This window comes from Pezoporus flaviventris, unplaced genomic scaffold, assembly GCF_033815535.1.
Source record: "Pezoporus flaviventris isolate CSIRO_AGI_PZ_B2104156 unplaced genomic scaffold, CSIRO_AGI_Pfla_v1 ptg000138l, whole genome shotgun sequence".
Lineage (NCBI taxonomy): Eukaryota > Metazoa > Chordata > Aves > Psittaciformes > Psittacidae > Pezoporus > Pezoporus flaviventris.
Genome location: NW_026892686.1, coordinates 234774 through 259031, shown reverse-complemented (window position 1 = coordinate 259031; position 24258 = coordinate 234774). Strand labels below are relative to the sequence as shown.

Sequence of the window (24258 nt, the reverse complement as noted above, 5' to 3'; positions counted from 1 at the left end):
TTTAACCAATCCCAAGCACTTTGCCAAGGCTGGAGCATCCTTGCAGCACCTCTGCAAGTGGGTTTTTTACGTTCACTTACAGCCAGGCAAGGTTCAGCCCAGGTTATCAGAGGGCCCTTTCTAACTGCTCCATTTGCTCAGATATTTGGACAGTGATTATCAGTAATTATTAGCAGTTGAGTAGATATTGAGCAGTAATTAGCACCCTGGAGACCTTAAATTGCATGTATCTGAAGCAATTCAGTCTAAGGTAACACTGGTTATGTAGAAACATGCATCTATGAGCAATGAGCACGCAAGCAGCACTGCTGAAGCACTGTTGGTTTAAATGAATAGCAGGGTCTCCTGTGGTTGGGTTTCAGGCTAAGGATAAGCACGGATGCCAGCAGGAGGGAGCAGAGCTGTGCAGGATGAAGGATTTGGATTTACTGACTGCAATTCACCCAATCCTATGGGATTTAAAACCAAGGATTTATTTTTCCTGTTACTGCAGGGACTGTTGGACCTGCAGTGTCTGACCTGCCCCTTTCAAAGTGTTATAATCATGAAGGAGGTGACCATTCATCTACAAGGCAAGATGTTGTATCTTAACTGATTCTGATCCTCCTTGAAGACTTTCATTGGAAGAGGCTTAATTGTACTGACACATGCTCCAAACTGGAGTCTGGACTGCAGTGATACATGGAACACTTCCCCCTCTTCAGCCTAATCATCTTCTCCGAATCATGCTTAAAAGTCTCCTTTGATTGAGCATTGTCTATTGTCTTTAATACAGCACTTCTTTTATAGGGCAAAATGCATAGGGGTATATCAGGTGGAGGTGGCTTTTGAAAACCCCAAAGCAGTGTGTATGAGAGCTGACTTGGTGCCCACGTGCTATGCACGGCTCTCTGCCATTGAATGTCACCTGCTGGGCTACAGCCATCTTCTGCAGTGCTGGAGGATGGAGCAGGCTGGTGGAGCTATAGTGAGACTGCTCCTGCTGTATTTGCTCTGCAGAGCTCTCAGCCCAGCAGAGTGAAGCCAACGTGTCCATCTGCTGGGAGAGGATGGTGTGGGAAGGAGCTAAAGGAACTTGGGTGATTCCAGAAAGGAAAGTGATCAGCCATAACAAACTGCTGTCTGTCTCTCTCCTCTGCTAGGCCTGATGTGTGCTAACCCACACATTCAGATGCTAACCCATCATTCAGATGCTTCTCCCCGAGATGTGCCTAAGTGGACTCTGTGTCCTGCAGAACAAAGCCTCTAGGGACCAGTGTAATGGCAGCTGAGGGATGCTGCATGGCTGGTATCCTTCTTTCAGACAGATTTGCAGTCACCTCGAAAACCCAAAGCATTTTGATGGAACAGAGGAAATCATCTTTGAAGTTTTGAGCAACAGGGACCTTGCCTTGCTAAAAACTCCTGTACCTGAGTACCACTAGCCACAGTCTTTCCATAGGAAAAAACTGAGAGTCTAGGAACAGGACAGCTCTAAATCCTACAAATAGACTCCTCTTCCACTAAAAAAGGCAAATTCCTTGTGTTGTTCCCCTTTCTGCTTTCATGCCATGTGAATGAAGAGTCTGGAAAGGGAAAGTCTGAACTCTGCATGCCTTATTTGTAATGTACATAGGCTGACACTTGCCCACCTCTAAGGGAGGTGGAGAGATGTAATCAAAGTATTGCTTTCTGGGTGTGCCCACAGCTGATAAAGGGCATAGAAATGAGAAAGTAGCCAGAGTTAACCCATGCTAAAGACCTTTAATTGAAAGATATGGTCACCAGTTGATCTGTTTCAGCATCTGAATCATCAAGAACAACACTCTCGGAAGAGATGCCGGGGATGAACAGTTTCGGGGTCAGTTTTGTGTAGCAGCTCTCGAGCATCTTGGTTCAAGAAAGGCAAGATTTTCACACATTGTCATAGCCACGGCAGTATTTAAGCTCCACAGCACGCATGACATCAAGTGTAGTGCAAGATCCTTCATTGTACGTGTCTTGGGGTCCTATAAGAACAAGGAAACAGAATACCATGTGCTAATACTGAAGATGGGTGCTCACCGCCAGCCCCTGATACCTGGCACACTGCACTCATTTTTAGTTGACTTAACCCATCTCAAGCAGCAAAGCAAGCAGTGAGCAGGTGGAAATGCTGCTGTGTCAGAATGCACCATCCTTGGCCTGATCTGCAGAGCATCTTTCTCATGACAGGGTCTGCAATCAGCTTGCAGTAAGGCTCTGAGTACTCTGCTGGTGCTCCAGGATTAACTCCTAGGAGTAAAACTCAGTTCCTTCCTATGTAATTGAAAAGAACTTCTTGTTTCCCCACAGTACAAGAAATCCTGTTGCAAGTGATCAAAATATGGTCATGGCCTTACAGCAAGACAGCTGATGTAGATGGGTCTCCATAGCAATAGCTGGAGCTCTACATCGGTGTATCTTTATTGCTCTGAGCCATGCTTTTACTCATTGCTGCACTAGAAATTCCTTCCATGTACCACCAAATGTAGTCACCAAACACAGCTGGATCTTTACCAAAGAAAGGAATGATCAAAGATACGCTATTTATTATTCTTTGGGATTTGCAGTACAAAGGGACACTGGTACACCCTATACTATCAGTGCATTATGTGGTTGTGCTGGTTATGAGGCCCTGTCATTCTTTCTTGTTACCAGAGAATCATATGAAGTTGTTAACTCCCAGGTAATGGGATCATTCCATACCTTAAAAAACCTACAGAGAATGGAGCAACCTGGGTTAGTATTGTGAAACACAAGGATTTGGTGGGATTCCTTGGAAAACTCAGCAGCAGCCTGAAGGAGAGCACTTCTTTGGACCACCCTTTTTCTCTGCATTGGCATTAAAGCTGCAAAATTCTGAGCCAAAACTTAACCCATCTTAAGCTTTACTAAAGGAGTAGCAAGGGTTTGGATCAGATCATTATGGAGGTTGTGGCTCAGCACTCTTCCAACCCAGATCTGCGGAGACACTGATTTGTGTCCATCTCCAGTTGGAACAGCAGCATGTGTGTTATTCCCCAAGGAAAACCAAACAAAAGCCTGCATAGAGACATCATTCGTTTGCCCACACTCACCCCGAACTTCATGAGCCGTGTAGCTTGTGAGTCCGCTGCACATATTGGAGATGTCTGGGCTGTAGGAGTTGAGGTCCTCGACAGGTTCCTTGACGATGAATGTGACCTCCCTTCTGGGTTTTTCTTCGCCTTCCAGGATCTAGACATGAAATAACATCATTCAGCAAGGTCAGTGCATTTAATGCTATGTATATTCCTGTTTCTGGAATGATGACTTAGCGTTGTGGACTCCTGCTCTGGCTCATGCCATTAACACGGAGGAATGGCTGCTGAACCCAGAGATGCTCTCTTGTGCCCTAAAGGAACATAGAGGTCTGAACAATAGCATCTGCAAAGCAACGCTCTGGAATGAAAATGCCATTTCCTACTGAAATGACTCAGAGCTATTTTTAGGTATTGCCATTCCAAAATAATTAATGCCATTGAAGGTTTCCTAATTTAAGCTGTTTCTTAGCAACCTGCACACCTAAAGTTCCTCAGAGAAAGCAGAGTGTGTGTGTGTGTGGGGGGGAATGATGCACCTACTCTTTTCCTATGGGAAAACCACCCCCATGGCAAATTCCCAAGCCACATTCCTGTTCAGAAGAATAAAATCCTTCTACCTGTGAAAACCTCAGCCAAGAAAAAGCACAGTTAAGAAACAGCTTGATGATTCCAGGGTAAAGACACACGTAGTGTAAGGGGTGACTGGGATGGACGTAGGCTTTCGAAATGATGGTGGGATTTGAAAGCCCACCCCAATGTGCTTCCTCTTGCTGGTAAGCAAGGTGCTGAGATGAGCTTTAGTACAAGCAAGTACAGGGATGCACTTTAGTACGAGCAAGCCTGGAGCTACAGCTAGAGGCAGATGGTTTTGCTCAAGCCTGTACTTGGACAACTCTCCCCTTTTTCTTCCCCACCCTGCCTTCTTGCCCTTAAAAGCCAGGATTCTCCTAAGGACTCAGCTCTCAGACTTCCAGGGAAGTCAGTGAGTGCAAAAGGCTCCTATGCTGAATGCTGAGGTGGGTTTTTAAATACCTGTGCGAATCCTGATGACAGAACTTATGCTAATGCAATGCTTTGAAAAGGCTCTGAAAGCTTGAATCTTAACCTTTTTTCCTCATTACTGGGTTATTTGTTCTTTTCCAACTCGAGCTGCTTAAAACCCTTTTTAGCCTGCAAAGAATGTGAGGTTATAATGAGCACCAAGCCAAAAGCCTCCAAACATAAAACAATATCAAAAGATTGCCTGCTTTTTAAACCATCACTAAAACATGCAAGCCCTCCACTGCGAGCATCTGAACGCGGTCATTCTAACCTGTCAAAGGTTAATGTAAAGTGTCACTGAAATGGATACAGCTTCATAATCAATGGTGTGATCTAAATGGGTTTTAAGTAACTGTTGGATAAAAAGCTTTTTGCAAGTGATGATATCTCTGTCATCTGTTTGCTTTGCACTGTTGTGCAACTCCACACGTAGCTACTCTTTACCCCGTTCTCTTCAGTCAGGCTGCGAAGCGTGTCAAACCCAGGGAACTCTTCTCTGTTCATGGTGGAGATGAAGCAAGATCTGTCGGGCAGCACTTTGGTTGCAATAAAGCCCTGGAAAAGAAAGGTATTGACAACTAGAATTCAGTTTTTCAGTAATTAAGATTGGAATAAAGTCTGTATTAAAGTCATAAATGCCGGTAATTTCCACTCCAAAACTCAAAATGTGAAGATCAAAGAAAGAAGTCCTGTATTCTGGTCAGCTCTACAGGACATCTTCTGATAAAGCAATTGCCACTCACGTTCTCATAGTTCCAAATGGTTTTCCATGAGCCATGGGTGCTCCTCTGCTCAATAGTTGCCACGTGCCTTTCGTTGTTGAGGTTCAGCATTTGGTAGCCTCCTTCAACAGCAATTTGGTTTCCTCCTTCTGGATTCGGAAACTACCAAACAGAATTAAACAACACTGTAAGACTTTCAGTCTATTATGTCCCCAAATCACTGCTACAATAGAAGCAATGCTGCCTACAGGGAGCACCTGGAGTGACCACAGTGTTTCCAACATGACAGAGAATTAAGGCTGTGGCATTCTGGAATAGTTCCATGAGTAATTCCTATATCTTACAGTGGTCATCTGCTGGGTTTAAGAGTTTCATATACAAAGATGTTTTAGGTTCATTTCCTCCAAAAGGATGGGGAAAGAAGCAAAGAAAATGCAAGGGAACATAGAAACAACATCAACGGATGTGGCATTTGATCCCTGTACTCACGTCTTCAGCAAGGGTTGGAGTCAACAAGACTCCAAGAAGGACCGCAGTCACAATCTGAAATGGAAATGGGAAACCAAAGTGTTACTGCAGGTCTGGCTGACAAATCTGGTCCTGAGAATCCTAATTCCTAATGTGGTGTTTAAGTGTAACCCGGATCTTTTTGGGCTGGCATACTGGAATTACGATAGCCCTTGCTTTCCCCTTGAGTAATGCAAAATAGACATGGAAAAAGCTCCTTCTTGAAGAGGTGAATCTGCAGCTGCTTCTGACACTGTGCAATAATATCCAGATATTTCACTGCAATGAAAAGAAGGGATTTAAATTCCTTCTTCTGGAGCATTACAAGAACGTGCTTGATCCATTAGGGCATTGCTCCAGTCCTGCAAAAGCACTGATAAAAATGGTCATGGATTTTAGGCTTCCTGCAGATCCTTACCCCTTCACCTGAGGAGATTGATGGGGCCTGAGTTGCTCACTCTGGAAGAGAAAATGCCCTCCAGAGAATACCTTTTTGCTCTAGATAGGCACATGCACTTTGGAGAGATAAACACGATAGCTTTGAATCAATTTGAGTTTATAGGGAGGAAAAGAAGCATGCGTACTTACAGTGAGTTTCATCTTGACCGCAGAGCTGACGCTAGTGCAGGCAGAATGAGTGATGTGAACTTATATAGTTTCCAGAATCAGGTGTGGAAGGCTTAAATGTTGAAATACAATGATTTTGCCATTTGTATCCCTGTTTGCATGTTGCTGAACATGGTTTCCTGCTCGAACTCCCTCATGAATATGGGGATTGTGCTTCTGCAAACTGGGACCTGATAATTACCGGGTAAGAAACCATTTGCAGTGGAAAATCAAACATGTCTTCTAGTAACCTTCTAGCTAATTGCTTTTGAAAATTAACATCAAACTCAAGACCAGAGATAACCTAAGGGGTAAAAACCCCAAAGCCTTGAACTAGACAAATAAATAAGAGCCAAAATGTACTGTGTGCTACCCATGTAACCGCAGCGCCCAAGGAAATCCATGGCCCGAACACAACATCGAACAACGTTTTGCAATCCGTAGGCAGTTCAAGCTGGAATATTCCATGGATTTGCAAGTCTTTGGGTGTCTCTTTGTTTGGCAACCATCATTTTATTCACCTTGTCTCCCACTGTTTTCCTTGGGGATACAAATCCTGAAGGAGGGGATCACTCAGGGAGGTCATGGAATACTCAGGGTTTAAGGCAAGTTGCTCAGTTTCATTTTGTGCGCTGCCCATGGCAGGGAAAAAGCCTGTAAAGGTTGAAAACCTGTTTTTTTTTCAACTGAAATTCAGCATGTTATTAAAAAAAATAAGACAAATGGGGGGTGTTACTATAGAAAACAATAAAAATTCCTTGGATGTGGAAAAAGCAACTCCTTCCCTTCATTGGGTCAGTAGTAATTGGGTGTTTTCTGCAAGGTGTGAGATTTTACTGTAAGGCACATGGTTAAGTTAAGCTTTCCGTGGAATGAAAAAAGCTTGGAGTAGTATTAAGCATCACAATGTGTAGTGTTATAGTAAGAATAGGACTCTGCATCAAGTTTAAGTACCTTTGTAAGAAACTGAACCTTGCTGCAGATGCATTATGTTTAATGATTAAGGCGATTTTAAGGCAATTATATTTAATGTTTAGGGCAATTTTGGCCTTAAACAAGAGGCCATTGGAGCAGGCATCAGTGTCCTGGTATTCCCTATCAAGGAGACCTGAGTGAGCCTGATGGAGAGTTACCTCTGTTTGCCTGCAGGGTACCACAGACTCTGCTCAGGTCAGATCCCTGCCACCTTGGGCACCTTTAAATCATCATCTGTTACAGAGCCTGGCCCATAGTCTTCAAGGGCTCCAGAAAGACATTTCCCAGTGACAGGCACTGTAGTGATAGGACAAGGAGTAACGGGTTCAAACTTAGGGGAAGTTTAGATTGGATCTAAGAAGGAAATTCTTTCCTGTGAGGGTGGTGAGGCACTGGAATGGGTTGCCCAGGGAGGTTGTGAATGCTCCATCCCTGGCAGTGTTCAAGGCCAGGTTGGACAGAGCCTTGGGTGAGATGGTTTAGTGTGAGGTGCCCCTGCCCATGGCAGGGGGGTTGGAACTGGATGATCTTAAGGTCCTTTCCAACCCAAACCATTCTATGATTCAATGATTCTATGACATGCGATGGGGTAAGTGAAGAGGATGCCTGGGTTATCTTGGGAAAAGGCAGTCTAAGGTTGGAAAAGAAGAGGAGATTCTCTCCAGAGACCTCAGGCACATTGGATGGGAGCTTTTGTTGAATGCTGCAGTGGGATTCTTGCTTTTCTTTGGAGTTTTGCTTTGGTGTTGATGTCAGTTAACTCTTAAAGACCCTCCCAAACATTTCCTCAACATAACAGGCTGCTACATCTTTTATATAGAGCAACTCTTGACTGTTCCTCAATGGGTAAAGGGTCTCTTAAAGGAATTGCTTTCAATCCAGTAAGAGGGCCTCTGAGCAAGGAGGGAAGAGGTGAAGATGTGGTATTTTCTAGACAGAGTTACTGAAGTGATTGCCTTAGATGAAGAAACCTTAGTTTGGGCCTAACTGCATTTTGAGTTGTTCAAATGTCCAACTTTTACTTGGTGAAGGGATGCTTTCATGCTTCCTGTGTGAAATACCTATAAAACATTAAGTACCTTCTGTATTCAGCTCCAAATGCAGCTCCAAGTTGCATTTCATACACTTATTCTCTTATTCTGGGTTAATCAGAGCAATAGAGCATCTGTCTCTTTGTAATTGCTTAGCACCATTTGCTTTTACTCTGATTAATAATTGCTTAAGGCAGCATGTGAAATCTCACTGGGAATGATACGGGATGAGGTTGAAATGGCCACATTGGGGTTTTGTCGGAACACTACTTTAGCAACTTGTCTTGGGAATTGCTTCTATTTCTGAAAGGGTTTGTAAAAACAAAGCACAGACCACTGTAGGGTGATGATAAATTTTACTGAGATACAAGAGCAGAGGAAACAGAGGAATGATTGAAAATGTGATCAAGAGCGGGTTATCGGGGAGGAAAATCCTGTTCATGCGGATGCTGGTCTAATTCTTCAGGAATTAATGACAGTAATGGAAAGGCCGTTCATTAACATTAACTTTGAAGCATGAAGTCTCTTCCGTAACAAAGTTTGAGCCTGAAAGAAAAGGGAGAACTGATCAGATTTGCACTGAGAGAAAAAGTGAGCTGCATCTCTCTCAACTTACACCACGAGCAATGGTTAGCACCACCTTTTTAGACAAATCTAAGCTGTATATTGGCGCTTGAACCTCAAAGCTGTGCTGGGGCAGGACCCGTGGTAAGGAGGTATTGTATGTGCAGGAAGCTGCCGAAACAATTGAGCCTTGTGTTAGCAGCCAGAGCCCAAAGCCTGGTCTCCAGGTTACGTGCACAAGGATGACAAATCTGTTGCTCTTCTTTACGTATTCATTCCCCGATGCATAAGAAGCCATAGAAAACCACAGGAGTTCAACGAGGAGCTTGCGCTTCATTCCCTATTTGTAACCTCGCTGCTCGTTGTTTTGGTGTACAGACCCTGTTAGTGCATACTGACCAGCAGCTGGGTAAGCCAGGTAAGAGGGAATCCCTCTGCACAGGGCTTGAATGCGTTTTCCATATGGGCGCAAGCTTTGGAGCCTGTCTCTTGAGATGAGGAGGCGATTCTCTCTGGGTGGAAGCTGGCGAGGGTCAGATCCCTGAGCAGCAAAGAGACAAACCCAGACAACAGCATTTAGAGACGGCAAGGTTGGAGCTGAGTCTCTCTGCACAGCTTTGAATATGGATGAGGGGTTCTTGAGGTGCAGCATTTGACACGACTGAACCTTCAGTTCAGCTTTGCTGAGAAGCTTGTCTTTGGTCCTTGGAGCCTTTCCTGCTCTGTGTGTAGGGAACAAGGGCTTTTCATAGGTCACTGCTCAGCTTTCTCACTGCTTTCATTCACCCTCCTACCTGGTTGCCTAGAGGTGGCTCAGGAAACCTGTTATCAAACAGGAAACTCTCGTCCATTTTCGAGATGATGCAGGTGTGTTTTGACAATACCTTGGTGGCAACATAGCCCTATGGAAAGGAAAGAAAGAGCTTTTTTGTTGCAAGCAATATACAGTGAAAGAGGATTGCCAGAGAGAAGCACTGATTTGAAGAAGAAATAAAGCTTCATACAGTAAAAATAATCCCAGCGAAGGAAAACAGTGCTTTTTCAATGATATTGCCTAGGTAAATGTGCCATTGAGGACTGGTAACGGGTAAATTGCTTTCTCCATACTACCGTGTGTATGAGGTTTTACACTGCTGGAGTCGGGTGCAGGGATTCACCGCTACAAACATCAGCGCAGCAGAAGCACTCGGGTGGTTCAGTGAGAACGTTTTGAAGCATCTCCTATAGAACCTTGTGAAGTCTTATGGAAGCTCAGGTGTTTCAGACACAGCTTTTTGCTGTTTCCCATGGGGTTTGCACCATGGGGGCACTCACTCACCGTTTTCACATCCCAGACTGATTTCCAAGGGTCAGAGTCCTCTGGGTAGATGTTGTCCCCTGTGTCATAGAACAAGCTCACGCCGTGGTGCCCCTTGAGGTTTCTCTCGCCTTTCTGGGTTTGGGAACAGATGAAAGGAGGTGAGGATTGAGGACAGTGGGGTCCCAGGAGCTGTTCACTCAAAGCCATAGCTCCCGTAGCCACGTTTCGGGAAGCGGTTGCTCTTGGAGATCCCATTAAAGGGGAAGTATTTTCTGGCCTGAGAACTGTTGTGTCAAGCCTGACATTCAGGCTTTATCTAGCCCTGGTTTTCACGTGTCTGCAGCCACCTTACAAAGGCAGCCAGGCTTTAACACTGCTGCTCTATTCCCCCCATAGAGATGTGTGAAACGCTTGTTTCACTGTCCCACTGGGGAATGTTCTTTAAGCTGGATGCTCAGAGTCAAGCGTGCAAGAAAAAATTCCAAGGAAAGCAAAAGAATTCCCTGTTGTCCTTTCGGCAGCAGGAACGTGCAGGCAGTGGGTTCTTTACAGCATTTCACTGTATTTTGTGGTCACATGCTAATATTTGGGGTTCTATGCTTACGCTTATTTCAAGACAGACTTTGAGTTCACGCCTAGCAACTGCCTTGCTTCCCCTCAATATATCAACCACTTCCATAGCATATGTTTTTATACCAAATATCTTATTTGGTATCAAAACAATGCGGTTTCCTGTTAAGCATCAGACTTTAACATACACCCTCTCTTTCAGAAACATCCAAAAGCCACGAGTCCTTGTGGCAGCAGTGTATGGTCACAGCTAGCTCCATACTTACCCTGTTAGCAAGAGCTGGAGCCAGGAAAACCCCAAGGAGAGAAGCAATCACGATCTGAAACAGACATTCGAAAGTCACAGCACTTTGACATTGGGAATGGACATCTGGCATCAGGTTATTTGCTGTCCTAAAAGCATTTTGGCTTCCAGTTTGCCTTTGTGTACCTGCTCACATGTATCTGAAGTGGGGTCTGGCTGAAGGGTATTTGAATATACAGACGACTCCTTTTGCTAATGATAAATTCTCTTACCCTCAGTAACATACTTTGCACAGGTAAGAGCATCATTTCAATAGAGGGCTGTAAAACACATCCAGCCCCAGTTCAGCGAACTCCTTGCGGAAAGAGGGCTGAAATGCTCTATTTTAGGAGTGAACCATTCACCTTGAGCTTTAGCTTTCAGACCTGGAGCAGATGCATGAAAGGTCCATGTGCACCTATTGTGAAGGGTTGGAATCTGGGTGCACAGCACAGCTCTGTACTCAGAACACAGCAGAAATGGGGTTTGAATATAATAGATCTCATGCCTCTGAATACAGGACTAATCATGTAAGGGTAGAACAATCATTTCTGTTACAGAAAATGAAGGGTTAAGCACGTTCTTACCCACTTATAAAGTACTGTAGTTTCAGTGACTCACATGCTTTTTGCTCAGATTTGTCAAAACTGCTGCTGATACCTTTTTGAGAGATTTAATACCCTTATGATGATACATTCTTTGGTGATAATTATTGTGAACAATCCTCTTGGAGACAATCCCTCCAACATTGAGTTAGTCACAAACTCCATCTACTTCAAAGGAGGATTTTAATGAGAAGAATCCAAGTGTGACTCAGAGTATTTCTCCCTTACAGTTTGGGATTTATCCTGCTGTAAACATCCTGGCTTCAGAGTCGAGCACTTGGAGTCTTTCATGTCCCATGGTGCTTCCCCTACACTGTAGCCATGCCCTAACTTTATCAAACTTGCTGAGACTGACTTGCACCTGAGTTGTGAATGAGAGAATATTGCCCTTGTAACAGAGCACTTCTCTCCTTCACGTTTCAGTGGGCACATGGCGTGAAATCCCTGCCAAAAGTGACATCCCACCCCTGCTATCCCAACCCGTTTGGCGTTATCCCTCTGCAGCCCCTGCACAAATCAGTGCGAGTCAGTTCGGCACCGAGAAAGACTCAGAATAAAGCCATCCATCCTTACCCATTTCATGAGAAAGTGATGCAGATACTTACAGTGACCTTCATTTTGGTGGTAGGCGAGGTGAGAGCTGCTGGCAATGCATGTGTACTCTTTTTATACAGTAATAGCCCAAAGTTAAACCTTCCACGGGCTTTACCCTATTGGCACGTGCCCTGTGTTCACAGAGTCGCGCCGGGCTTCCTGGGGAAGTGCTCTGATAAGAGGAGGTTTGATACCAACCTCAGGGAGTTCATTATGTGCAGGAAGGTGAAAGGAGCCTTGTCATGGTCGGTTCAGTGCGGTTCATAGTAACTTTTAAATGGGGAAAAAAACCACAGGAACTGGAGAACAGATGCCTAATGAAATTTGCAGTGATGATTTGTGTCTCCAAAGGACAGGAGGCAAAACATCAGGTGAAGGACTCAGCCTGATATTGTATCTATAGCTGATACCAGCTTTCATATCAACGGAGGTGCTAACCTTGCTGTGTCAAATGTTAAGCCAGTCCCTGGAAACCATGAGGTTACTCTAAATCCTAGGAATTACCAAGTTCTTTTGTTACCTGTCTGAGCTCGCTCTGTTTGGATCTGCTTGTCAGTCTTTGGGTGCAGCCTCTGTGTCTTCACAGAGCCTCTTCATGAGAACAGGACCTGATTACAGACTAAGGGCTAATGCCAGAAAGGGCCCACAAGCTAGGGGCAACAAGAGATGAGGAAGGGAGGAGCAGTAACAATGAGTATTTTATGTCACTATTGTTTCAAAGGAAATAATAAACTAAGATTATATATATGTGTATCACCTCAGATAACATGGATTTGTTTCTTTGTGCCTGTTACAGAAGAAGCACTTTCAGAGATGCTATTTGCCTACTCCAGAAGTACCTACTCTTATTCGATAGCAGCTCTTTTGGTACCTCTGTACGCTGACCATGCACTGTGCTGTGGGGCAGTGTGGATTTACACACTTCAGCTGCCCTTTTCATCACCAGAATGGCACAATGGGGACTCAATGTCATTATAAACCCAAGTCTCTGAACTGAGCTGAGGATCTTTAGTGAAGCTCTTACTGGAAAAGCCACAGAATCTTATTGTACTTGAGAAGGTGAGGCCCAATTCTCATTTACACCAGTCAGGGCCATGCTCTTGTCATTCTGCTGCTGGCTGGTGCCTTGGTCAGGCTACATGAGTGCAGTGGAGGTGTTGTGCTCTGCCAGCACTGTGAGCAGAGAGCTCTGCTTTCCATCTAGTTTGCACCCACTTTGCAGCTAAAATATGATGAATGAAAGTAATAAATTCCTAAGGGAAAAGATTTATGGGTCTTCGAATCGGACTGATAGGGGGATGGCAAATGGAGACAGGTACATCCTTAGCTTCCAAGACCCGAAATGCACAGAGAAGCCTTATTTTGCATGTCACGAAACCCTCTCGTAGCCTCTGGATATTTGATTGATGGACTAGTTCTCAAGAAAGGCATTTTGAGACCAAACTGTGGAATGCTAATCCCTGTGGTGTCGTTAGCAATCAGTTGGAAAGCACTTTTGCCCATTTCTTCCAACAACCGCAGCCAATTTGGCCATTACAGTGATGTGTCATACTTGGAAGCCTGCACCTCCAATCCTTCCATCAACTCCTGAGTGGTTTGTACGGCAAACACACACATTTGACGTTAGGAATAGCTTACGAAACTAATGGCAGCAGTAGGAGCCAGGAAACAGGGCAGGGAGGACTGCTTTTACTGTATAAGACCCTGTTCTTGTTCCAGTACAAGTTTGTCTCTCCCAGTTTTAAAGCTCTGCTCAAGACATTCTGTTTCTGTACAAACCTCTTGCACCACTGTGCAGGGAACTCCTAAGGTGAAGAGCTGCTCTGGCTTTAAACCTTTACTGCAGCTCCTGTTTCATTCCGTGCACACGCATTTCTACCTGGTTTTCTACATGTTGCTGTCTAACACGGGCACAACTGCTGAAATCATTCCTGCATTCAGCCTTGAAGCTTGAATTAGTTTCTAACTTCATTCTGCTTCACCTGTCTTTGTGCCACCCAGTTTTTCTCTAGGCTGTGTCACCCCATCTTTATCTCGTGCGTGGCATTCTGCTAATGGAAGCAGAGAGAATGGTGTTGATTTTTTGAGGTGTTGCTTCGTTCTTCCCCTTCCTCCCACTACCTGCTCCCTCCCTGATAAAGTACATATTTACCAAAAGGAGCTGGGAAAAAAAAGGCACCAGGAGCTGATGATGATTGAATCCATCTACCTTGGAATTCCTGCGTGGTAATCAGGCTTGAACTGCAGTTGGACAATTATCCTTTTCATTTCATGGAGTCATAGAACCATGGAATGGTTTGGGTTGGAAGGGACCTTAAAGCTCCTCCAGCTCCAACCCCTGCCATGGGCAGGGACCCCTTCCACTGGAGCAGCTTGCTCCAAGCCCCTGTGTCCAACCTGCCCTTGAACACTGCCAGGGATGGGGCAGCCACAGCTTCTCTGGGCACCCTGTGCCAGCGCCTCAGCACCCTCACAGGGAAGAGCTTCTGCCTTATCTCCAACCCGAACTTCCTCTGTTTCAGTTTGAACCCATCACCCCTTGTCCAATTTGTGCAGAGGAAGGAAATGGAGCTGGTGAATAAGTCTTATGAGGAACAGCTGAAGGAGAAGAGAAGGCTTAGGGGCAACCTTATCACTCTACACTACTGCCTGGCAGCAGGTTGTAGTAATGTGGGGTCAATCTCTTCTCCCAACAACCCATAGGACAAGAGGAAACGGCCTCAAGCTGCCCCAGGGCAGGTTTAGATGGAGCTGAGGAACAATTCCTTGCCCAGAGGGTGCTCAGGCATTGGAACAGGCTGCCCAGGGCAGGGCTCAGTCACCATCCCTGCAAGTGTTCACACACCCTCAGTGCCATGGGTCAGTGGTGGCCTTGGCAGGGCTGGGAATGGTTGGACTGGATGAGCTTAAAGCTCTTTTCCAACCTGGCTGATTCCATGATTCCATGACTCTCGCATTGTCATGGATAACGTTGCCCCTGAGTGCCTGCGCACTGATTTCAGGTGCATTATTGGGAGGTAGGGGACAGAGGGGGGAAGCCTCCAAAAAGCAAGGCTTCCCTATTGGCAGTGTACGCAGGCTTTGCCTGTAGCATCTGGCAGCGGTTGTCTCTTGCAATAATGCTAATTAAGGAATTAATCTTTCCTTGTTGGCCTTGTCTGATCAGAGCAGCACAACCCAGTCAGTGTAGAGGGAGGTGGAAATCAGGAGATGGTGGCTGCTGTAATTGTCCTTCATGAAATAGCTGAGGGTTTCACAAGTTGCCTTGCTCTCACCTGTGCCTAAAATGCAGAAGCTCGACCTTGGGTGTTTTTCAGAAGAAATGAGTACATGAAGTTATTTAAGCTTTACTTCAACTTACTCAAGCTTTTTGGTTTTGCTTGTGGCACCCGAACCCTCTTAGATCCCTGCTCTGAAAGGCTCCTTTGGCTGCTGAAATCTGAGTGTTTCTGACATATCTGTAATGTCAGGAACAAAGAATCTGTTGAGCAGGAGGGGCAGAGCCAGCTTTCAGGCAGTCTAATCTAATCAGTCTAGCAGTGCTTCTCAGTTTATATCTGTTTATGTGCATTCTGATACCTGCTTATCAGCACAGCTTTGTTACACTTGAGGTACCATTTTTTTTTGGGCAATAAAGCAAATGTGTGCAATTTCCTTTGTTTTTTGTTGAGGCCTGTTTGCTGAGAGAGATTCCACGCAATCTCTCTCACCTTTTCTTCCAGTGGCTGAGATTACAGAGCTATGTTGGCTCTTAGGCTGAGTTCTTGTTTTCTTAGAAGGGAATGGGCCTCATTTATGAGATGCTAATAGAAAGCAGAGTGTGATTTGTCAACGTTCCAGCATGGGCTGGTGTGGAGTCACAGCTGAGGAGGAGTCAGGCAAGGTCTTATTCATAGAGGAATACTCATAGAATCATGGAATGGTTTGGGTTGGAAGGGACCTTAAAGCTCACTCAGTCCCAACCCCTGCCACAGGCAGGGACCCCTTCCACTGGAGCAGCTTGCTCCAAGCCCCTGTGTCCAACCTGGCCTTGAGCACTGCCAGGGATGGGGCAGCCACAGCTTCTCTGGGCACCCTGTGCCAGCGCCTCAGCACCCTCACAGGGAAGAGCTTCTGCCTTATCTCCAACCTGAATTTCCTCTGTTTCACTTTAAACCCATCACCCCTTGTCCTATCCCTACAGTCCCTGATGATTGGCACTTGGATTAAATACAGAAAACAGAGGTAGCTTTAAAGGAGGAATCCCCATCCTGCTCCTTTGGGTTTGTGGCCTTGTGTGAACTGCACATCCTCTGAAGGTCCATGTACGCTGAGGAGGCTGAAAGTTACCTGCAGTGTCTTGTGCAGGACAGCTGTTATTCCTGCTTCCATCACTGATTTCGATGCCTGTGTTATATCCATCATGGTAACCGATCAAACCCAAGCAGCACTCCCTGTCAAGAGCTCATGGGTATATTGGATGGAAGAAATGACTGATGAATTACTCTGTTCATGAGCAGGCCACCATGACGTAGGTGGATTTGCCTGCAGACTGTTAGGGGTTATATTCCAGAAGACGAAATGCAGTTGGTAGGAATGAATAGCAGAGTTATTCCTGATGCCGTTTCATTCTAGACGATATCCTGTTAAATATGTAAAACAATGGAACCACCAAGAGTGGGAACTCCTCTGAAGTTTAAACCACTGAATAATGGCCATTGGCAGAGTGATTCATTTCACAAAAGCTGACTTCCTGAGTGCTTTTATCATATCGGGGTCAGGTTATCTGTGCCAGCCCAAAATTCAGATATGAGCTTTGCCATAGTTTGGCGTGTAGATATGGACTTGGTCAAGAAAACTCCTGTCAAGTGTTTCCCACACCTCCAGCAAGATATAAAAGTTGAAGGTCTCTGGGCTTTTCCTGCATTCTTCCTTTCTGCAGCCTCTTGGTCTTATCTGGAGGAAAATGAACGGGCTTGTGAGTATATCCATTTTTGAGCTTGTGTTAGAAAATGTTCCTCCTTTCTGAAAGCAAAAGGATAGAGAAGATGATGCTCAAGTATGTGGTACAGTGTTGGGGCTAATGGGATCTGTGGGTTGTTTCCTTGGGTTGTTTCATAGGGAACTTGCATCTCTGGGGGCACAGTGATCCCTTTGAAGCATCATCTGTGCAGAACTCAGTTGTAATTCAGAAGGGGGATTTAGTTGTGATTTCACAGCTGTGGTTATGAAGGCAAATCAAGAAGAAGCACGGCATTGAGGAGGGACTTTGAGTTATCATTCTGCTTTACCAGTTGCAGGCAAAAGAGAGCTTAATAGTAAGAACTGAAGACTTGTTTTCAGCTAATACATGTGTGAAGTGGGGGATTTTGCAAACTGATGCTGCTTCCCTCTCTTCCTGAACTGGGTTTTTTTGTGGCACTGTCTGATGTGTTCCTCTCACAGGCTGCAGTCCTCGTCCTGCTGGGAGTCTTCTGGACTCAGACTTCGGCACTGGACGTAAGTAGAATGAGAAGCCTTGTAGTGCATGTACTCATTTAACATGTATTGGGTCCTGGGCAGGGGGGGGAAGATAATAGGAGGAAAAGCACAGGGTGCTTCTGGCCAAGTGTAGAGAAAAATAGCATTTGCAATCATGTAAGCCAAAGAGGCAGCTCTATGCCAGTGCATGGTAACAAGAAATGTGTTGGGGTGTAGATGCCCTTGGATGAAGCTGCAGCAGTCTCCTGCTAGTACACATAGGGACTGGGATGCCCTGTGGTGTTGTTCCTGAGCCTGCAGCAGGAGCCTGTCCCCTCCTTTCTCACTCTGACACACTCATGCACAATTAATCTCAACCTCAAGAGCCTCCTGAGACTGCCATAGGGTTGTGAAGGGATTTACTGTTTACATAAAGTGTTGGGACTTGGGTTTATTGCCCCTTTAAAAGCTGCAAGCAGATGATGACCAATGATTTTGTGTGTTTTACCCAAGACCTTTGTCCTGCAAGAACCTGAGAATGGCTATGTCACTGGGACGATGACTATCGACAATGAGAACAGGATTGCTGATGTCCATGTCCGTTCTGGCATGTACTCCTCTGATACCATTTTTGACTACTCACGTGTAAGTAAATCTAAGAACCTGCCTTGAGTTTTTAAGCTCAGAAATCATTTTAGAGCACTCTCATCATAAGTTATCCTGAAACATGATTTATTTGAAGACTCCTCTTGGGCAACCTCTTTGTTTCACCCATGTGATGTGGTGACTTACAGTGAAATCTGTGGTGGCAGCTTGGGATAGTGAGAAGGATGCCTCTGACCTCCATGAGATCAAGGGAGAATGGGCTTCCATCACTCTTGTGTAGCAAGTCTATTGGGAAAGATCCTTCCAGCCTTATGGACAGCCATCAGCTTGGGCAGGCTGCTTCCATTCCCCAAAGGGGCAGATTCATTCCACAGTAGTAGCCCCTTTATGTTTCTTCTAGGTTGTCCTAAGGCATTAGACAATCAGCTAATATTGGTGGTAGCCTTTAATTCATGAACTCCGTTGTTTTAATCACAGGGGTACATTGCAACGAGGCTGTTCTCACGGAATGCCTGCTTCATCATGAAGATAAACAGGGAAGACATCCCAGAGCTGGAAGAAATCGGACGCCAGGCCTTTGAGAGACAGGTAACTACAGTAAACCCATGCAGGAAAGGCTGCTGTCAGAGTTGTGTGCTGTGACATTAGGGACTGGAGTGACAGGACAAGGGGCAATGGGTTCAAACTGAAACAGGGGAAGTTTAGTTTGGATCTAAGGAGGAAATTCTTTCCTGTGAGGGTGGTGAGGCACTGGAATGGGTTGCCCAAGGAGGCTGTGAATGCTCCATCCCTGGCAGTGTTCAAGGCCAGGTTGGATAAAGCCTTGGGTGAGATGGTTTAGTGTGAGGTGTCCCTGCCCATGGCAGGGGGGCTGGAACTGGATGATCTTAAGGTCCTTTCCAACCCTAACTATTCTATGATTCTATGACAGCAGCCCCTTGCTCTGCCTTTGAGAGCAGCTGTCCTTAGGAATGGCTTTTCCATTCCCAAGATGATGAAGGCGATCTGACAAGATGGAACTGGAAGGCAATGTCAGATAGAACATTCTTTTCAGGTGATGAGCAATCTTGGCAGCCCCATACAGGGTTTTGTAGTGACTTGGCACTGGGACTAAAACTGCAACATCCCCTGCCCTGGGAAGCAGTTTAGACTGGCTTTCCCTTGGGTTCTGGACTGTCTGATGCTACAGGACAGCACATTTACAGCAAAACTTACTAGCAGAGCTTGTTGTGGCAGCAATGCAGCTCCATTTTGCTATCTTGGCAGTTAATATCAAGTGATATTGCTCCTGATGAGATTGAAAATACTTCTTTTCCTCTAAAAGTATGTAGCTTCTTTTGCTACTGCTTTGTGTGAGGCAAAGGAAGGGGATTTTAGATTTGGGGCCGTAGAACGAACCCAAAGCTACATTGCTGATGGTGCCTAACGCTTTCCTTTCAGGCTATGAGAAAAGTGTACTCTCCAAACAATGTGTGGGTACAGTTCCAACCTGGCAATTCCATGTTTGGCCGTGCCAGAGACTGGCTTGTCTATGGGAGACCCATTGAGCAGCTCTGCGCGGGTCTGCCCCTCTACCAGCTTGAAAGCACCAGCCGTAAGTTCCAAGATGAGAACATGATGTTCCTGTTACAGTTCATAACCACCTTTCTGTCCTTCCAAACTAAGTCCAAATGATACCTTTGGGGCAGGAATATGTTGTTCTGCTTTAGAGAGGAGGGGTAAACTACACAATAGGATTGAAAGGGGAAGGCTCTGGGATGCTTATGTCTGAAACCGTGTTCCAAAGTGGTTTGCCTGGGGTGAGAAGGAGCCACTGTGTGGCAGCTGTACCCAGTTGATGCCCCAGCAATACAATAGTCCCACATGGAATGTACTGGATGCTATATGCTACCTGCTGTATGCAGGTTATGGGAAAGGTGGAGCACAAAGGTGATGTAAATCTGTACAGACATTTCCTCCCTTTGAGCTACACCATAAACACTTTACACAATATCCATCGAGACCAACAGAAACCTCAAACAGAACCATCATTGGGGATTGAATCTGTGTGGTAGGCAGACTTTTCCTCACTGGATACAGGGATCTTGTCACTCAATATCCTCATTTTCTTGTTCCTTTTAGCACGAGAGAATGTCAATGGCTGTGCCAGTGCTGGAATTCCAAGCATTCTGGGCATGAAGATCTGTGAAAGAATCAATTAGTCTCTATCCTGGCAATTCTGCTGCACGGAAACACCTTGTTTCTTTGCATGCTTTTGTGATGGTAGCCACATCCTCCAATTGGAACAAAACAGGGTGTTAGACTCAACTTGCCTACCCAAAGCTGGGCAAGCCTCTGATATACAAATAAAGATAATGCAGTAATTAAAGTGCTTTGTCTGTTGTCTTCATTGAAACATGGAATGGTTTGGGTTGGAAGGGACCTTAACATCATTCGGTTCCACAGGCTGGGACACCTTCTACTAGAGCAGGTTCCCTTTGGTGCATTCCTATGCTCAGGCTGCAACACGACCTGGGCATTGGATACGCTTCATGTCAACGAAGAAACAGCCCTGGGATAGTTGTTTCCAGTGGAGAACTTCCCTTTGGAATCAGCACCCAGCTCCTTCAGGTGCTGACTCACCTTACTGCTGTAGGGGGGATAGCAAATGTCAATAGAGACAAAGGGATGGAGCAGAGCCAGGTTACCAACACGTGCAAAGAAGCTTGAGAGCTGCAGCCAGTGACCATGTGCAGCAGTGTGGATGGGAGTAATGGGTCAGGGAGCTGCTTGTTCAGGCCCTTTTCACACCCGCATAGAGGAGAACGTCCCCATCCTAAAACGCTTATGACACAGAATGACATTATCCCTTCACACAACGCCAGTGTACATAGAGCTGTGCCCACTTGCTCCACATACATTAAGGAGTAGTTTGTGTCAGGAGCTGATCACAGGGCAAGCTGAGGCTCTGCTGGTAGAGCTCAGGGAATGGTCCCATTGACACATCCTTTCCATGGTGCTTGGAAGGAGTTTGGGGTTAAAGACTGTTTCTTGGAGCCTTCAAAGGAACTGTTGGAACAAGTCCAGAGGAGAACACGAGGATGCTCAGGGGCTGGAGCACCTCCTGTGTGAAGACAGGCTGAGGAAGTTTGGGCTGTTCAGCCTGGAGAAGAGAAGGCTGGAGGAGACCTCACAGCAGCTTCCAGTGTCTGAAGGGGGCCTATAGGGATGCTGGGGAGGGACTCTTCATCAGGGACTGTAGTGACAGGACAAGGGGTAACGGGTTCAAACTGAAACAGGGGAAGTTTAGATTGGATCTAAGGAGGAAATTCTTTCCTGTGAGGGTGCTGAGGCACTGGAATGGGTTGCCCAGGGAAGTTGTGAATGCTCCATCCCTGGCAGCATTCAAGGCCAGGTTGGACAGAGCCCTGGGTGCCATGGTTTAGTGTGAGGTGTCCCTGCCCAGTGCAGGGGGGTTGGAATTTGATGATCTTAAGGTCCTTTCCAACCCTGACTATTCTATGATTCCATGATTCTATGATTCCTAGGGAGGAAACTGGCCCCAGGTCTGCACTTTGTTATTTTCACATAAAACTCCTGGTTAAATCATCTGCTCTTTATTAAAGGAGCATTTTACGACACGGTGAAACCGTTCCTTCAGGTTGGATTCACAGCAGGCTGCAGGTTCCTGGGGATCCAAGGAATGTTTGTGGAGAGTCACACTTTGGTGATTAAAAGCAGGAATACTCGTGTGGGACTGCAGGATGCAGGAGATCTGCCTGAGTCATGTTTGGAGAGGGAGCTCACTGATGGGGAAACGAAACCAGGAGCTGTAGTTGTGATGCTCTTGGCTGGTGCTCGGTGGCTGTGAAACACCTCAAAGCCTTCAGAGCACTGCTTGGCAAGTAGAATCATGGGGGGGTGACTTTGCTGCCTTGATGCTATCAATGGGAAACCGAAGCATAAGCTTACTCTATGTGGTTTGACTGCTGTCATGGAAGGGGGCAGGAACTCAGTGCAGCTCTTCAGCCCCATAGATCCTTTGCTGCAGTTTGAATTCCATCGAAATGAGAAGCGGACTTGAGCTCTTCGATGTTTTGTTTGCATGGACATCTCACCCATAAGCTTTCAGTGTTGACTGCCTGTTAATTTTGAGGGCAGTGTCACAAGCTCAGTGGGTTTGCACCCGAAAGAGAGCAAACAGCTCTACAAAGAGCAACTGAAACAAGCCTCAGCACCTCCTATCTGCCCTTTAGTTTTGTTTGAGCTGGGAGGTAATGTTTCTGCCCTTCGTGTACTCAAGCATGGAAGAAGATAGTCCCTAGCTTTTACTCTAGCTCCCAGTCTCACTGTATCAGCCAGGCCTGCCAGCAGTACAGTTGTGTTTATTGTTCGATTAGCAATGCTTCCATCCACTCCCATGGCATTCCAATGCCGAGCTGCACACATACAGGGACCTGCTGTGGATGGAGCACCCTGAAGGCACGTCTGTTGTGATGCGCTGTGTCTTTTGGGGTACAGCTCACACAAAGAAGAGGAAGCACAGGAAGAACCATATTCCACATGGTCCCTATGCCCGTGTTCTTCTTCCTCTGTTTTTCAGAGGGTGGCCTGTTCTCCATCTGATACTGTGGTTTGTCAGTGCTATTTCCTGCTGTGTTCACTCTCTGCTGGCTGTACCACGGTTTACCATGTGTTTTACATACCTGTCTTAGACTATAAGGAATCTCTTCTTACCTGGTGAGGTGGTGGATATTGTCACTCCAGTAAAGGGAAGTGCCCCTGAAGATATGGTCCATTTCTTGCCTTAAATAACTGTAGTCTGAAAACGTCAATCTTCACATCTTTGCCTGTCAGCAAAGGGTCTGCACTGAATGTTCATGATCTGAAGGAGCTATAGAGCTTCCATTTCATTCCCCAGTTACCTGAGATGTTGTATATAGTATGAAGCACCTGGTGCCATAGAGCTCATTAGGTATCGGTAGCTTTACAGGTCATCTATTGGAAAGGATCTTTTTACCTTGTGCTCCATGAAATCTCCCACTGGAATGGATGGAATATTCCCACTGACTTCCATGGGAGGATTTGCAGCCACTTCCCAAGTGGAGAGCAGCCAGCAACTGTTGCAGAAACAAAGGGAGAGAGAGAGTTATGTTCAGGGTCAACAAAGCAAAGTCCTTATCCTAATAACTGCCCAAGGTTAATGTGCAGAGGGGATAAGGTGAGGCTTTATGAGCCTTAAGTGTAAGATTAACACCTTGGAAACAGCACAGCAACTGGTGTGTGTGCATCAGGAGAGGGGCAGGGCTGTGGTGATCCTCCAAGGGCTGGAACACAGCTCCAATCACAGCAGTGAAGAAAGGAGCCAGTGCATGTGCACTGACAGCTGTTGTAAGTTAAACCCGTGTTTAACCCCAGGGTGGGATATCAGAATAACGCTGGTTATTTGCTCCCAGCTTTCTAAAAGGTGTTTCAAGGCATTCCTGGCATCCCAGCAATGGTATCATCGGATGCACACTGACAGGCAGCTAAAACAGCTCAAGCATCTGGGGAGGGCAGAATTAGCACACATTCCAGTCACATCTCCAGCTCTGCTGCAGTTAACCTTTCTGGATCCTCACACGTATCAGTGGGCAGGAAGCCTCTGTGGTCCCTCACTGCCAAGGACACCAGTTTATCATCAAATCCATTGATGGAGAATCCTCCCCCCCAAGTTTCCCAGTGTACAAGACTGTGTACCAAGGTCGGGGTATGACACCTCTGGCAGCTGTGGTAGGTTTAAAATCAGAGCTCAACATGGAAACTCTGACCCTGGTGAGCAATAGCGTTTGGATGAGGCTGCTTCTGCAGGTATCTTGTCTGGTACAGGAAAAGTTCTCCAGCTTCCAGCAGGTCATGAAAGGGAGCAGCTATTGATAACAGCAAAGTGTCTCTTAGAGCAAGGATTCCCATTAGAGGAGACAAAATGAAGCCAAACTGGAGAATCACACCTGTGCTTGAAACAAGAATTGTGTGCACTGGGCTGGCAAGGCCATAATGGGAAAGAGTGTCTGCTGGTCTAGGGCTTCCCACCTTTTAGTACTAGCAACGAGGAGGAGGAAACACATTGCCTTGAGTTTAGAAGACAAAACCCTGCCTCTTGAGTGTGTCTCTAAGCACCCAGGAGCTGTGCTTGAGCACTGAGATCCATGAGCATGAAGAAAAGAGGATGCAAAAGGGAAGGACTTTCTTAAGCACTCGGATAGGAGGTTATTTTCTGGAGGAAGATGAGCTGGGGTTTGAGCAGTTCCTTGTTCAAACCAAGGAAAACCTTGGCTGTACAGGTTTTCCAAGGCCTGTAACCCAGTGCTTGCCCCAGAGCTGAGAGCCGGCTG

General features: G+C 45.9%; 3 protein-coding genes across 3 annotated transcripts; 1 reads left to right on the top strand and 2 right to left on the bottom strand.

Moving 5' to 3' along the window:
• Positions 1–1765: 1765 nt before the first annotated feature.
• LOC133282717 (gastrokine-1-like) lies at positions 1766–5941 on the bottom strand. The gene is made up of 6 exons (XM_061478915.1): positions 5921–5941; positions 5315–5368; positions 4847–4987; positions 4548–4658; positions 3078–3216; positions 1766–1988 (listed from the first exon to the last, which is right to left on the bottom strand). Exons 1-6 carry the CDS (start codon positions 5930–5932, stop codon positions 1894–1896), a joined length of 552 nt encoding a protein of 183 aa, XP_061334899.1. The 5' UTR covers positions 5933–5941; the 3' UTR covers positions 1766–1893.
• Positions 5942–8344: 2403 nt separating this feature from the next.
• Positions 8345–11969, bottom strand: LOC133282773 (gastrokine-1-like). Its single transcript, XM_061479029.1, has 6 exons — positions 11872–11969; positions 10645–10698; positions 9827–9940; positions 9303–9410; positions 8908–9049; positions 8345–8490 (listed from the first exon to the last, which is right to left on the bottom strand). Exons 1-6 carry the CDS (start codon positions 11881–11883, stop codon positions 8414–8416), a joined length of 507 nt encoding a protein of 168 aa, XP_061335013.1. The 5' UTR covers positions 11884–11969; the 3' UTR covers positions 8345–8413.
• A 4783-nt stretch (positions 11970–16752) lies between these two features.
• GKN2 (gastrokine 2) lies at positions 16753–20273 on the top strand. The gene is made up of 6 exons (XM_061478972.1): positions 16753–16817; positions 17285–17338; positions 17813–17944; positions 18383–18493; positions 19346–19499; positions 20027–20273. The coding sequence occupies exons 1-6, from the start codon at positions 16806–16808 to the stop codon at positions 20104–20106; spliced, it is 543 nt and encodes a 180-aa protein (XP_061334956.1). The 5' UTR covers positions 16753–16805; the 3' UTR covers positions 20107–20273.
• The last annotated feature ends 3985 nt before the right edge of the window (positions 20274–24258 follow it).